The sequence below is a fragment of the Vicugna pacos genome, chromosome 12, assembly GCF_048564905.1.
Source record: "Vicugna pacos chromosome 12, VicPac4, whole genome shotgun sequence".
In the NCBI taxonomy this organism is placed as follows: domain Eukaryota; kingdom Metazoa; phylum Chordata; class Mammalia; order Artiodactyla; family Camelidae; genus Vicugna; species Vicugna pacos.
The window spans coordinates 34,807,270-34,822,345 of NC_132998.1; the positions used below are offsets into that span (position 1 = coordinate 34,807,270).

Genomic DNA, 15,076 nt, shown 5'->3' on the forward strand with positions numbered 1-15,076 from the left:
AATAAAGGACAGTCACTGCCCTCAAAGAGCTTACCATCTCATGAGGCAGACAGACAAGGAATTAGTCAGTCACAATACAATATGATAATGCCATTGGAAGGTTAAGCACAGAGTGCCACAGGCATGCAAAGGACTCAGCCCAGACAAGGGTGACGGAGTGAGAGAGCAAGGGCAGGATCAGTGAACGCTCTCCAGATCAGGCAGATCTAAGCTGTGTCTGGTCAGAGGAGAGGAGTCATGAAGATACATTCTGGAAGAGGGAAGGGCCTCCTGGCACAGGGGTGGCAGAGCTTGGCTCTGTTCAGATTGTCTGGGTCACAGGGTAAACATGGGTGAAGCTTGAGGGGTAAATCAGTATAGTATCATGAGCAGGGAAGTGGCAGTGCCCTCCTACAGAGTCTGTGCTTTGTTCCAAGTGCCCCAGGGAGCCACTGAGGGTTTTAAGCCAGAGTGTGACGGAGACCCAAGCAGATATGCATTTTTAAAAACTGGATTATGGTAGTATTTTAGAGAATAAAATGGACAGAGGTAGAGGGGCCACTTAGGAGCCTGTTGTCACAATCCGTCAGATGAGAGAGAATGGACTGCCTCAGCCAGGCAGTGGCAGTGGGAACAAAGAAGGAAAGACTGCGAGACATCAGGGAAGTGGCACCAACAGGCTCTGCCCACACTTCAGGGGAGCTGTGAGGAAAGCAGAGTAGTCACAATGACTCCCAAATTTCTAGTGTGGCAACTGGGTGTATGATGTCATTCAATGATACGAGGAACACAGTAAGCGGACCAGGCCTGAGAGGAAAATAAGGAGTATGATTTTGGATGTGTTCATTTTAGCTCCTTGTGGGACACTCAGGTGGATACTGATGTCCAGTTGAAATTTGGACATTGAAGTCTAGAGTTCAAGAGAAAGAGAGATGTGAGAGGCATTAGTATATTAGTAGTGGTCGAATCCATGAGAGAGGATGAGATCACTCTGAAAGAATGGGTAGAATGAGAGGGGAAGAGGATTGAGCAACCTCAAATATTTCCTTAGAAAAGAAACCCAAAAGGGTAGCAAGAATATCAGAGATGGGGAAAGAGTGATTAGAAAATGTTACCACTGAACCCAAGAAGAGTGGGGTGGATGTAATACCACGTGCTTTCTCAAGGGATGTTTCCCAAATACCACTTACTGCTATGGTCCTTTCTTAGTTTTCCCACAACTTATTTCCCATTGCTTAAATGGCAGCTCCGGGTAGTTATTTTGTCCCCTCAAACTCAACATGAATGAAGCAAATCTTAGCAAATCTTAATCTTTTTCTTAACCCACCCTTAAACCACTTTCCTGTTAGTGCCACCTCCATTATTCCAGGCTCAAAGACTACAAACATTGGAGTCATCTTTGTCTCTTCTCTTTTGACCCCAGGAGTGCTCCTTCTACTCTTGGTTCCTATTTCCTTCTTTCATGAATCTCTAGATCCTCCTCCCTACATCACCCCTTTAGTCACTTTTCCCATCATCACTACCCTCTACTTGAAAGTGTAACTCACCTAGATGACACCAACAGCCACCATCCTCTCTCCCTAGTCCCTGCCCTTTTAATATTGCAAACATTTTCAATTTATCCTTCTTAAAGGATTTTTCCAGAGCCACTTTGCAAGCCATGTAATTATTCTTTAAGGGTGTAACTCATCACCCACCCCACCCACCCTTCAACCAACATTTCCTCAACCTGATCAGAAGATATTTTAAAAGATGAAATCTGCTTTTAAAAAGACAAAAAATGCATGACTCAAGGTACAAGCTTTGTTTTGAGCACTAGAGCTCATGTTTAGTTTCTCAAGAAGATTGCCTTAAAAGAGACAAAGCAGATGTAGCAATGTAGGTTTTCATGTGTTTGTTTTCTTAAAAAATGACCCTGCTTTATAGATGCAACTCAAACAATTGGTACCATGTATAGCCCTTCCTTGTGGTCTCATTTTTTGCAGAGGTCACCCTTGTCTAAGACTGAATCTGATTTTCTTTTGTATACTCATGGAATCCATGGATTCCTGTAACCAGTAGTTCCCTGAAAGGCTAAACAGGCTATTGAAAAGAACTATGTTATAGTTAGGTTCCAAAGTCAATTTAGAAATAAAAGCAAATCTGTTGACAGAAAATGGCTCAGAAATCAGGCATTTTCTTTTTCTTTTTTCTTTTACAGCCAAACTGAAAGTATCAGTTCAGAAGACAGTTTGGAATTCTTTTTAGATGATGATATGGACTATGATCTGGTAACCAGATTATCTTTCTTGATTTAAATATTGTGTTTGGTGAAAAGTATAGATGCTCATTTCTTATTTTGAAATTAAAATGTCTTATTCTAAATATTCCATAACTTTCCAGAAGAAAATATGATTTTGATACTGTTCTCCGGTTATATATATATAGTTCATCTTTGTCATCAGACATTTTATGACAAATAAATGTCATAAGAAGGTAATAATTTAGGAGATATACATTATCTACAATCTTCCTGTAAAAATAACCATTTTCTGATTGCTTAGCATTTTACTGGGACTTGAGACATATTGGGTAGCTGGACTGTGAGATAAACTGACCTTCAACAAAACAGCCCTTTATGGCTACAAGACTGACTTTGAGTTAACCCCACCTTAAATACACTGCAGAAACAAAAGACACTTAAAAAACACCACCCATTGTTATATATACATACCTCACCCAAGTCATCTTTTTTTTTTTTATTGTGGAAAAAAACCAAAATTTACCATCTTAACCATTTTCAAATCTACGGTACTGTAGTGTTAACTATAAGCGCATTGTTGTGCAATGGATCTCTAGAATGTTTTCATCTTGCAAAACTGAAACTCTACACCCAATGAATAACTCACTCTAGACCCTGGCAATTATTTTCTGTTTCTAACAGTTTGATTAATTTAGATACCTCATAAAAGTAGAATCACACAGTATTTGTCTTTTTGTGACTGGTTTACTTCACTTAGCCTCATGTTCTCCAGGTTCATCCATGTTGTGTAGCATATGACAGGATTTCCTCCTTTTTTAAGGCTGAATTCATATACTACATTTTCTTTATCCATCCATCCATCCATGGACATTTAGGTTGCTTCCAGCTCCTGTCTATAGTAAATATGAACACGAGTATGCAAATATCTAAGTCATCTTTTTTAAAAATTAAATTTACTTATTGTAATAAAAGATTATACTTAAAATTTTGGAAAATGTAAAATCATTAAAATTTGGGGAGAAAATGACATTCACTTAGCTTCCTATCTTTCTCATTCTTCTATTCCTTCTCCCTTGCCCTTCCCTAGACCCACCTTTCCCTTTTCCTGTCCTGCCTCTTCTGCTCCATCCCTTATTTCTCTTTTCCTCATCTTCTTCCTTTTCTCCTTCTCTAACCTTCATCTCCCTCCAACACCCAAAATGTTCTCTTCCTGAAGGCCAGCTCTCATGTGGAAATAGGCTTCTGTCACTCTCTGCCTATGTCTCCCTCATAATCAGAATGGTATTCCTTTACTCCCTATTGTCTTCTAGATAAGTCACAAGTGCATGGGTAGCATAGTTTTAAGTGAATTATATTCTTCATTATTGATTGATTAGGAGCCAGAACTTTATTTCAAAGAACCAGAAGAATTACTTCAAGTCCTCACAGAGCTGGAAGAGCAGAATCTTACTTTGGTCCAATATTCCCAAGATGTAGATGAAAATCTTGAAGATGTAAATAAAAGAGAAAGACTTATACAGGATAAAATGTAAGTTGTTAACAACAAATAGACTTATCCTATTAACTAATTTCTAAACAGAGATAGAGTCCAACTCATTTATGCTTGGTCCTATCTTGTGGTCTCTTTGGATTTAGGATGGGATTTTAATTAATAACAATTTACATTGCAGAGTGTAAAAGGTAGAAGTTATATTTACACAGAATAGGCTCGCTTTAGTTTTAGTCCCTACTTCCTTTCATTTGTCAAAATATTTCCCTAGCTAGCAATAATAAAAGGCAATTTAAAGGATTAAAAAGAACTGAAATGTCACCTACTGCCTTAATTTATTCAATGCAGTTTTCACCTTATCATCTGGCTAATCAAATTATGCTTTGGATGATAATGCTAATAAATGCATTTTCCTCAGCTGTGACTCTCAGTTTTTTTGTGACTTAAATATAATTTTATAATGTAAATATCAATATATCAGGGCTGTTATAAAACGGCTATCTGTTGGGAAAGAGGCTGGATTTGATAACTCACAGAATTCCTTCCAATCTAAAATTTTATATCATTACAATTTTGGAAAATAGCTTTGAGTCACAAAGAATAGGTCTTTATATCTATTCATTATAAAAATGTGTAGAACCTTTTTGGGAAGTCTTCTGGACCAAAAGATGGCAATCTATTTAAATAGTCAAACTACACTGAAGTTCAGAACAAATTAACTTATTCAGAAGTTAAAAACCTACAATCATAACCTTACAGCTACCCATTACGATTACCACATCCTTTTAATCCTTGTCTCCTCTCCCCCAGTCCTCCTGACAATATGATTTGGAGGGATGCGGTGGGTATGGTTGGGCAGGAAAAGGGGATCTACATCAGACTTAATCTCTAGAAGATCTATACTAGAATCTCTAGGTAAGGAGTCCAGGGTCTCTACTTTTCCCACTGGCTCCGCAGATATTCTGATTATCAGCCAGGTTTGAAAACCTTGACATAATAGGTCACGTCACAACTTGGGTTCCCAACACCTCAGCTCTGCCGCTTTCTATGTGGGGGACTCAGTGGAACCACAAAAGAAGGGGAAGGGAAGAAAATGCTTCCTGATGGAAGTTTAAACGCATCTGTGCATTTATTTTTCTCATTTTAACCTGAAAAGTTGCTTGGACTTTGGCAACATCTTTTGGCTTGCTAGTCATAAGATGTTGACATATGATCTGAAGAGAGTGTTGGAAGCTCCTGACTGATGGTTTATTTCACTAAACCACAAATTACCTTCAAGGGTCTCTTTCTTCTTTTGCAATAGAAATACCAACATAGAGTTTCTTTTGGAGCACAAGGAAATGCTTAAGGCTAACTGTGTAAGAGAAGAGGAAAAAGCAGCAGAGCTGGAACTAAGGTCCAGGCTATTCAGTTTTGGAGAATTTAATTCAGATGCTCAGGTAATCATTCTTTGCCTATATTTGGCTCATGACAGTAATAGTTTCCACTCTCTGTGTACTAAGCATTGGAATAGGGAAATTAAGACACACAAGTCCCAGGTTGATGGTAGAGGCAGAAAACTAGCTTGGAATTACCTTGTCAATATATAATAGTCAACTTACACAGTAGATAGAAAGCATTCAAATTGGCACTGGAGTTCCCTTAAAATGTTATAAAGTATCATGTTGAGATTTCCTCCCTATAAAAACATTTCTTTTAGTCAATATACATATTACTATACATATGAAGTCTATACAGATCACTGCCTGTGATCATTTTGGTATTAATTTAAGGAGCAAATAATTAACAAGGGAAGCACTGAATCAACATGAATATCTGCCTAACTTGTAATCGTTTGTGGCCTCTTTGGGGCCGGCAAAGATTCATCATCAGAGCACCTGTGACATACACTGTGCTTATTTCTATTTACTTGTTGGTCTCACCCACCTGGATACAAATCCCTAGAGGGCAGGGACTGTCTTACCCTTTTCTAGTTAGCTAATACAGTGTCCTCATAAAGCAGGTGCTCAATAAATGTTTGTTGAATGAACGGTTAGGTTAGTTTTAAGACCCATAACAAACTCGTTATCATTGGTTCCCTTGTGAAAACCTCAAATGAAATAAATTAAAAATTCATATGTGAAGCTAATATCACACTTATGGTTATGAACTTGATTTTCAGACAGAGGTAGATTTAGGGGAGCTCTAACAGAAGACAACTGTGCTCCTCTACCCAGAGGTGGGCAGGGTCACAGAAAGCAAAACTGTTTATGGCTCCTTCAGAACACACATTTCCTAGAGTGGAAAGGACAGGGTTATGCACTGCTAGGGCAAGAAGCATGATGACAGCCACCTTTCAGTTCTTCAATGCTTTTTTTTTTTTAAACTGTTCTTTTTTATTGTGGTAAAACATATATAACACAAAATTTACCATTTAGCCATTTGAAGTGTTCAGTTCAATTACACTAAGTATGTTTGCAATATTGTATACCCATCACCACTATATTTACAGAGTTTTTCGTCATTTCACATACAAACTGTACCCATTAAACAGTAATTTCCCATTCCATCTTCCAGCCTCTGGTAACCTCTCTTCTACTTTATCTATAAATTTGCCTATTTTAGGTGCCTCATACATATGGAATCATATAGTACCTCGCCTTTTGTATCTGGCTTATTTCCCTTAGTATGTTTTCAGGGTCCATCCATGTTATAGCATGCTTCAGAATTTCATTCTTTTTTATGGCTGAATAATATTCCATTGTATTTTCATACCACAATTTGTTTCTCCATCCATCTGCTGATGGACACTTGGGTTGTTTCCACCCTTGAATTCTGTTTTCAATTATTCTGAAGCTGAACAACATGAAAAATGTCAGGTAAATATCAGTGGTATCTTCTTGTGCCCTCAACCATGTCCCTTTCATGCAAACTTAGGGTGGCTATGAAAAAAGTGGCAAAAGAGGCAACCAGATCTCTAAACGGAGAAGATAGAATTGATGTGAAAATTACTTTTTAAAATACAATCAAAAATGTATGTCAGATAATCTTTGAGATGTTTTGGTTACATGTGTAATTCTGGCATTCATGTATTCCACTCTGGGAAAATAGGGCTAATAATTCATAGTGTCTCCTAGAGATGTGAAATGCTGGGACAGACAAAGGGGAGGCACAGCAGGAAAACTGGCAGCAGGAAAGTATTCTTTTTTAGAATTTTCCTGCTTACCCACCTCCATTCTTTTATGTATTGAAATGTGCAAAACATAATCCTGTATGAGTAAATAAGCATAGCTGTGCCTAATTTTGATATTATCATAGTTACTTTGAAGCTATAACTATAAAATAAACATTTCATTCTTTTAAAACTTCCACACTCTTAACTGTACCTAATCCTCTAAAAACATTTTTCCTCGATTCAATATTTTACTTTTAAAATACAGCTTTAAATTTAACTGTAATTTGAAAAGTGCACAAAGTGTTAAGTTTATCTCTCAAGGAAATCCCCCCAAAGTGAACACACCATGTACTACCCCCAGAAGCCTCCCTCAAGCCCCCTTCCAGTCTCTGCCATACACCCAAGATGACCATTATCCTTCAGCACCAATTAGTTTACATTTTTTTAACTTTATAAAAATGGAATCATGTAATGCATGTTTTTTTCTCTCAACATTACGTTTGTGAAATTCACATGTTTTGTGCAGCTGATGGTTCATTTTCACTGAACGTGAAATGGAATGTAAGCTATTCTCTTGCTCAATTTACAGAATGTCCTCATCTCTGGATTTACTGTTCGTTGGTATGGGGAGCTAATCAAGTTCAACTGGGAGAGTTGTTTATAGTCAGCACTCAGCAGAATGTGACATGGATTAAAATTACATTGTCCTTGAGTTGGAAAGGACTTTAAATGTCATCTAAATATCTTCCCCCATCCTCTATCCAATTTGATAGTTATTCCTCCTAAACTTTGCTCTGGGTAGATCACTTCCCATTCATTGCTGAAGACATCGAGTTCTTACCCAGTATTCAGAGTCTTCCACAATCCTATCCCACAGCACATCACCAAGCAGCAGCTCCTCCTCCTTACAGCCTCTCTTGGCTGCCCCTCCTCCAAGGTGCTCTGGGCTAGGCCTGCCATCTGGTGGCAGCTCCAAGGATGGGACTGATACTTCACTGTCATCAGTAGGCCTGGGCGTTGAGCTCCTTTTTTACTTTGTCCTTCTGATCTGTTGGGCCAGGTCCTCAATCTCGTTTTCATACAAGGGTATTTTCTTTAACCTCACTCCCCAATCCTATTTCTTACACTGTTCTTATCTTAAGAAAGTTATGTCCCCTTATATTTTCCTCTTTTGTTTGACAGAGGGAACTTAAAAAGAAAACAAGACATCCTGAAAGGATGCTGCCCATCCATCTCTAAAGCTCTTTTTAAGAGTTCAAGAGGTCTCCTCCAAAAACATCCATCAACTACTAATCATTCTCATATTAAAGATATTCTCTCAGAATATATAAATGACTCACATTGTACTAATTTTTTTTCATCCAATGTACAATATTTTAGCCCCATGAGTTACTTTTATTTTTTTCCTTTTTTATTTTTCTGTATATCTAAAGTTTCTAAAAGGAGTGTGTTATTAATATAAACAGGGAATATAATAGGTGTTATTTAGAAAGGGAGAGGAAAAAGCAGCTTAATGGCAAATAGGGCTTTTGCTTTTTTTTTTTTAACTTTTTCCTTTTATGTTATTTTGTACTTCTCCAAATTTCCTAAAAGAGGCATGCTTTAAATATAAATAGGAAATACAATAAGTGTTAGTTTAGGAGAGAAAAGGGGGGGCTTTATGGTAAATAGGACCATCAGAAAGCTTGTTATACTAGGAGGTGGGAGAGACAAGCTTGACTTGTAATTAAGTGCTGGTGGCTCTGGAAGGCGTCTGTGGTTTCAGAAGGGGTTCCCCATGGCTCCTGGAGCCACATCTGTAGAGTATTATTTGTCTTTGGCTTTATGGTGATTATCATCTTCTTGAGCAGACGCAGGCATGGGGGCAGGATGCTACCTGGAGAGCAACTTACTTTGCCCAGCAGTTTATTGAGATCCTTTTATCTGCGAATGCCGGGTACACAATGGAGAAACAGGAAGAGTGTTTTTTTATGGTCCCGAAACATGTTACCTACAAGCTTGAGCAACTCTACCAACAGTTAAAAAGGCGCAGTGGCCAGGTACAGGGATTAAACAAGGTTTGGTTTAAGCCTCTGCTTAGATTAGAATACTGCAATGGCTTCCCAATGGAGAGAGTGAAAACTCCTCAGAAGGTTTTGTAGGCCAGCCTGGGACTCTGTTTACTTGTAACTTTTTTTTCCTCTCAGAGAATGCATTCATTTATTCAGCAAACATTTATTAAGTGCACAGTTACACGCAAGGCGCTGTTCTAGATATAAGTCTAAGAAAAAGCTCCTGCCTTCCAGGTGCTTACAGTCTAGGAGGGAAAGAAAATAAGGCATGTATGCAAATAACTATCATACAGGAATGGAGTTTTAGTAATTAGAGTAGTAAGTGCAAAAAAAAAGGCGGGCTCACACACTGTGCTGCAAGGAAATGCATTGGAGTGACCAAAAAAAAAAATTGAAACATGTATGTTGCTTCTACTTGAATGGACTTCTGATACACAAAAACATAAACATTCAAGCAAAAAGACAGTCTGTCATATTAAATTACTTGTTATGTCTAGACTGAAATATTTTTAGAGAAAATAATCCAAAGTGTTACTACAGTAATGATCTGACTATAAATTATGATGTAAATTCACTGTTGCATTTTCTCACTGTTCTATGTTGTTTTAAAGTTTTTCTTTGAAAAAAGGAAAACAGTAGCACATAACAGCCTTTTCACTATAGTACAGTAAAATGGAATTTTACATTTATTGAAATGAACAAGCACATAGTAATGAAATGTTTTCTGCTCCTTTCTTCTTAATCTCAGGAAAAGCTGATAGACTCTCTTAGTAAAAAAATTAATCAAGTGTATAAAGTCTGCATTGGAGATGCTGAGGTCGGCAGCCTCAACCCAGTTCAAAAGCTGGTAAAAGTCGAGTCTCGCCTGGTGGAATTGAGTGATCTCATTGAATCCATTCCCAAAGAAAATGTGGAGGCAATTGAGAGGATGAAACAGAAAGAACGACGGCAGAAGTACAGTCACAATCTTATGATATCAGTGTAGTGAAAGACTTACTAAGAAGCTGTTTTTGCTTGGATCCCACAAACATTGAGTTGGTCTCTGTTATATGGCAAGTCTCTGTTATACAGAGACACAGCAGAACCAAACCCAGCTCTGCCGTGTCTCTGTTATACAGAGACACAGCAGACCCAAACCCAGCTCTGCCCTCCTCATAGAGCTATTATTTAGTGTGGAGACAAATTCATCAAGTATGCTTAAGAAATAAATATGCCGTTATCAATGGTAAAATGAGCATTGTGAAGGAAGGAGTGTGCCAGGGGCAACTGACATAGTTTGGGATGCGCGAAGGGTCCTTCTAGCCCGAAAAAGTGAATTTTCAGAATGAATATTCACCACTTACATGAAAATTTTCAAAGAACTATCACATGGAAGGAGGACAACACTTGTGGTGAACGACCTAAAGCACAAAATTAGGAGCACTTCACTGGAAAACTATAAGGAGACTCAATCTTTTAAGTCAAGAAACAACCAAAGAATTGTTTGAAAGTCAGAGCCATGTAATGAGGGTTTTCCTCAGTTCCTAACTGCCAACACTTACATACATAGCATTTACTTGTTAACTTGTTTATTCCTCAAGACAATCTCATAACGATTATCATCTCTGGAGCACATACCACCACCCTCACCCGCCCCCCTCCAGGTCCCCACATCTTTGAGTAGCTTGGGGCCTTAGTCAGGCCACATAACCTGTCTAAAGCTTCAATTTCCTTATCTGTCAAATAGCAGTAATAATGGTACTTATCCCATAGGATTGTTGTGAGGATTAAATTAAATAATCTATGTAAAAGTACTAAAGCATGCTTGGCATATAATTAAGCACTCAAATATTAGCCGTTAAAATTAGCCTGTTTGTTACTGCTTACTACTTTACTGGGGTGGGGGGATACTGTTTCCCCCATATAAAATCAAAGTTTATAATATATTAAGGTGACCCTGATGGAATTTTACTGAATATAAAGCAAATTTTTAAAGAAATAATAAATGAAAGATCACTCCTTCCGTAAGATGACCTGTGACTAATTACACCAACAGCATTTTTTTCACAGTAGTAAATATATTCTCACTGAACTGTAATTACCACTATTTCCAGTAGTGAAACAAGAATCTAATTCCAATTATTTATTATTCTTAACAAAAGGAGAATTTTAGTGGATTGTCTCATGGTTTGGAGGTACCTAACAGCTAATTTTGCATTAAAAAATGTTCAGTGAATGTTACACTGATAATTATACACATCCATTAAGTAACTATCACTTGTTGAGTGATCATTCTGCACCAGGCAGTGGACTAGGCAGTTTGTACAGGTCATCTAATTTTACCCTCACAACAATCCTAAATAGAACAAAGACAAATAGTATTTCTTGGTCTTAATTTGAGGATAACATTCAGAGATTTACTGGAAAGTACATTTTCATGGTAATCCATTGAACTATATACACATGTGATTTGTATACTTTTCTGCACGTTATACTTCAAAAAAAAGGTTTAAAAAGAGAGGAAGCTGCTGGAAGTTAATTCAAGTGGCTGTCATACAGATTAACAGTGAAGTACTGAACTCTAAGTGGAATGACAAGAAGGCTTTGCTGAGGTGCCTGTTTTAAACCAAGATCTGGGTAGATTTTACTTATTCCAAAATGGTGACATGCACTTTCTTTCCATTTCAACACAAACAGGATTTGTTGTTGAGATTTCACCTGAATATTCAAACTCCACAGTTATGGGTGAAGATGAAGTCTTATTTTTATTTAAACTTAAATGAGATCTTATAATATTCAGATTAATTCTTTACCAAATAGTAATGATATAATAAGTCTTTTTTACTTCCTGTAATTTATAGTTAGAACAATGTCTTCCTCTCGACAGATTGCGTGAAGAGAAAATGAAAGAAAAACAAAAACACCAGGAGGAAAGGCTAAAAGCTGCTCTGGAAAGAGCAGTAGCACAGCCAAAGAAAAAGGTTTGTGTTTTGTTATTAGTAAGTCCAGCTACATCAATGTGTGTTTCTGTGTTATTAAAACAAAATACCTAATTAATCTAATTTATCCAAGTTGAACTTCGGTAAGATTGCTGACAGCTTCAACTGACTACTCTCTAGTTCATTGATAATTTCAGAATAATTCAAATTACTGGGTCTACAGTTCTCCATTAGACTCATTTTTTTAGTAAAAGAAACCTCTCCTCTCTCCTCTTTTTCTTTACCTCCAGGTGCATGAAACTAGAGAATTAAAAAAATAATAACTGAATTACATATATAACTGGATTTTCTAATCCTCATATTGTAAAAATGAGATTTATAGTTGAAATTTAAAATGATTTACCCAGAGTCACTTCAGATTTAACAGCAGAATCTGACCAGAAGTCAAGGTTTTTCATATTGCAAGATTACCTGTTCAATAAGAAGTTTAGCACTGGGCAGTCATCAAATGCATGTGGTCGGTGACTCCCCCAGGGTGTGAAGGGTCTTTTGTTTCTATATGCCACTCTTCCTCCTCTGAGTTAGAGTCTGAAATATATTCCAGGGAGGCAATTTCATAATTATCTACAAAGCTAACGTGGACATTGATTCTTACCACAAGCATAGCTAACTTATAGTGAATGCTTATTGTGTGCCTTACAACCAAACTTTGAGGTTAAGTACTTAAAGTTCTGAAGTATGGTAACTGTTAATACGTACTACATCAAAAAGTGATGATTACTTTCATTTTATTTAAACAAGCATTTCATTTTTAAAGGTCTGTACTTATCTAGTCAGCTCTACCTATGAAGACCTGTCTTGTCCTCTCCTCCCAAGAGAGAATTAACTATTCATCACCTTGCTAGGTGTATATATACTATTATTCACTAAACCCACCAAATTAAAGTGATTATTTTTGAATACATCCATCTTTCCTTCTAGACCATGAATGAGTTTTACGACCTTAGTATTCCCAATGTCTGGCACATTGTCGACACTTAATAAATGTGTATTGAATTAACAGACTAAAAATGAGAATGAAAACTAAATCTGGAAGAAAAATTTTTTTTTAAATGTTGATAAGTCAACAATGTATGATCTCTGACAGAAGTTTTTACCCAGTTAGGTAGGATACTTCATCACTGGCAATTTTCTTAGACAGAAATTAATGATCAAGGATATCAAAGGAAACCATTGATAGTGAAAATAAAACTGACTTAGAAAAGGAATTTAAGGATTCCAGTCCTCAAGGGACATTTTTGTTGTATAATGAAGGGGAGGATTCCTATTGTTATTTAGTTCCCTGGAGCCAGGAATACCAGTCTGCAATGCAGGGGACAGTCACACACAGGGTTGGTGCCCCTTTTGAGACACAATGGAGATGTCCCATCAAATTTTAAGTCCAATTGAATATAATAGTTTTCTTATCCATTTAATTTACATAAATCAGATATAAAAGCAAAACAAAAAAAAGGGGGCGGAGACTAAAAAAGAAAAATCAGAGTGATATACTTGAGTATATGCCCCAGAGAGAAAGAATAGGGGTGCATCCCTGGTGTCCCTAAGCCTCTCCTGGTGGGAACACCTCCAAAAGCCAAAAGGATTACTAGTACTTAAGAAGATAGTACATGGTTTTCTCAAGTTTTTGTTTAACAGGATTTTTAAATGTCAGTCAACTGGTGCTCAGGAGAGGAAAAGTGATCTAACCAATGGAGGAGAAACTAGCTGTAGCAGTACTGAGAAATGAGATGTTGGCCTCAAACATGGTGTTTTTCTAGGCTTACCATATATGAAATATAAGCTATTTGATGACTTTACCTAAATCCTCCCACTTCCCCATAAAACCTAACTGCTCTGTCTTCTGCATACTATGACACTCCATTTGTTAACTCTGCCTACAGTGGACATACATTAGGTTTTCAATACCTTTGTAATTGTAATTATTTGCTATTTTAAACTATATTATTCTTTGGAGAAATCGAAGTTAATATTAGTATTTTAGTTATACTTCAATAGAAAATGGTTATGTGAAGAATATCAAATATTTTTTCTTTTGTTTCAGCTGGGAAGACGACTTATTTATCGTTCAAAACCTCCATCTGGTAACAAACATGAACTACTTTTAGTCAAGGATACGAAAACAAAATCACTGGAGGAAGAATATTTCTTCACTTGAATAGGAGCAGTAAGACATTTACCAGAATGCTTAAGGAATATTTTATAGATTTTGCTTTTTAATAATGGCATTATTCTGCCCCATATGGAAGCCTAACCAATTTAAGAAGACAGGCCCTTATTCTAAAAGGTCCTTAGGATTGGAAATAGGAGTTATTTCCTTTTGTTGAAGACTTTTATTATCTATCCTAACCATTATTTTATATAGCTAAACTTTTACATCTATACTTTCTATTGTCCCAGTTGGAGATACAAATCCAAAGTTACTTTATTGATGTAACCATATGGTGAATGACCATTTAAGTGTAATAATGACATTCTCTGACTACATGAGACTTTAAAAGATCTCTTTTTCAACCAGCCCACAGGGAAGTTCATAGTGTACATTTTATTACTGTGGAGTATACATTTTAACAATGTACACCTCTAAAATACAGGTTTTGTGGAGTTTAAAACTTAGATGAAAACCAACAGGTTATGTTCTCCAAACATTTGAGATTGTTTTTTAATTCATATTAAGGAGTTCTGTTCAGAAAACTTAATTCTTTTAAGTGAACAAACCATATGCCTTCAGTCTAAATATCAGTTCACAATTTGTTATGTTCTATATTCAAAATCATTTTAATTTTCAGGTAATGTTTCAATTTTAGCTATAATATGTACATCATTTAGCTTACAAATGATATAGAATTAACATGTAATTTTTTTGACTACTAAGGAAAATAATACAATCTATATTAATTCTGTGAAAATATTTAACTTTATGTATGTCAAAAGTGGCTCAAAAATAACTTTAAAAGAATGGTTGCTTTTAAGTTTCAGTTAATATGTAATTACAGATAAGGGCTTAAGTTCATCTTCATAAACATTTATAAAGCATAAAAATGTCCCTTATAGAAAAAAAAATACAGCATTGGGCTTATATGAAAACCAACTTGAATAAAGCTAGATAGCTTTTAAACCATTAGTTCTGTGAATAATCTTTCAGTTCTTTCAACATCTGAACTCTGCATGCAAATATCTGAATAT

The 15,076-nt window shown here is 36.5% G+C and overlaps 2 protein-coding genes across 4 annotated transcripts in view; one reads left to right on the forward strand and one right to left on the reverse strand.

The window, feature by feature from the left end:
* AMDHD1 (amidohydrolase domain containing 1) overlaps nucleotides 1-12,923 on the reverse strand; it is a 61,162-nt gene extending 48,239 nt beyond the window's left edge. Inside the window, exon 1 of the mRNA XM_072973210.1 lies at nucleotides 12,305-12,923. The gene's annotated coding sequence lies outside the window, so the exon portion shown is untranslated. The remainder of the gene's footprint in view (nucleotides 1-12,304) is intronic.
* CCDC38 (coiled-coil domain containing 38) overlaps nucleotides 1-15,076 on the forward strand; it is a 66,203-nt gene that overhangs the window by 29,504 nt on the left and 21,623 nt on the right. The window contains exons 11-17 of one of the 3 annotated variants that reach the window (XM_072973207.1): nucleotides 2,180-2,249; nucleotides 3,598-3,749; nucleotides 5,014-5,149; nucleotides 8,715-8,903; nucleotides 9,664-9,869; nucleotides 11,782-11,875; nucleotides 13,935-14,057. In XM_072973207.1, coding sequence (XP_072829308.1) covers nucleotides 2,180-2,249; nucleotides 3,598-3,749; nucleotides 5,014-5,149; nucleotides 8,715-8,903; nucleotides 9,664-9,869; nucleotides 11,782-11,875; nucleotides 13,935-14,048 — 961 coding nt within the window. In that variant the 3' untranslated portion in view covers nucleotides 14,049-14,057. Of the gene's footprint in view, nucleotides 1-2,179; nucleotides 2,250-3,597; nucleotides 3,750-5,013; nucleotides 5,150-8,714; nucleotides 8,904-9,663; nucleotides 9,870-11,781; nucleotides 11,876-13,934; nucleotides 15,015-15,076 lie in introns of those variants that run through there. The other 2 variants (XM_072973206.1, XM_072973208.1) reach the window with 2 other exon arrangements.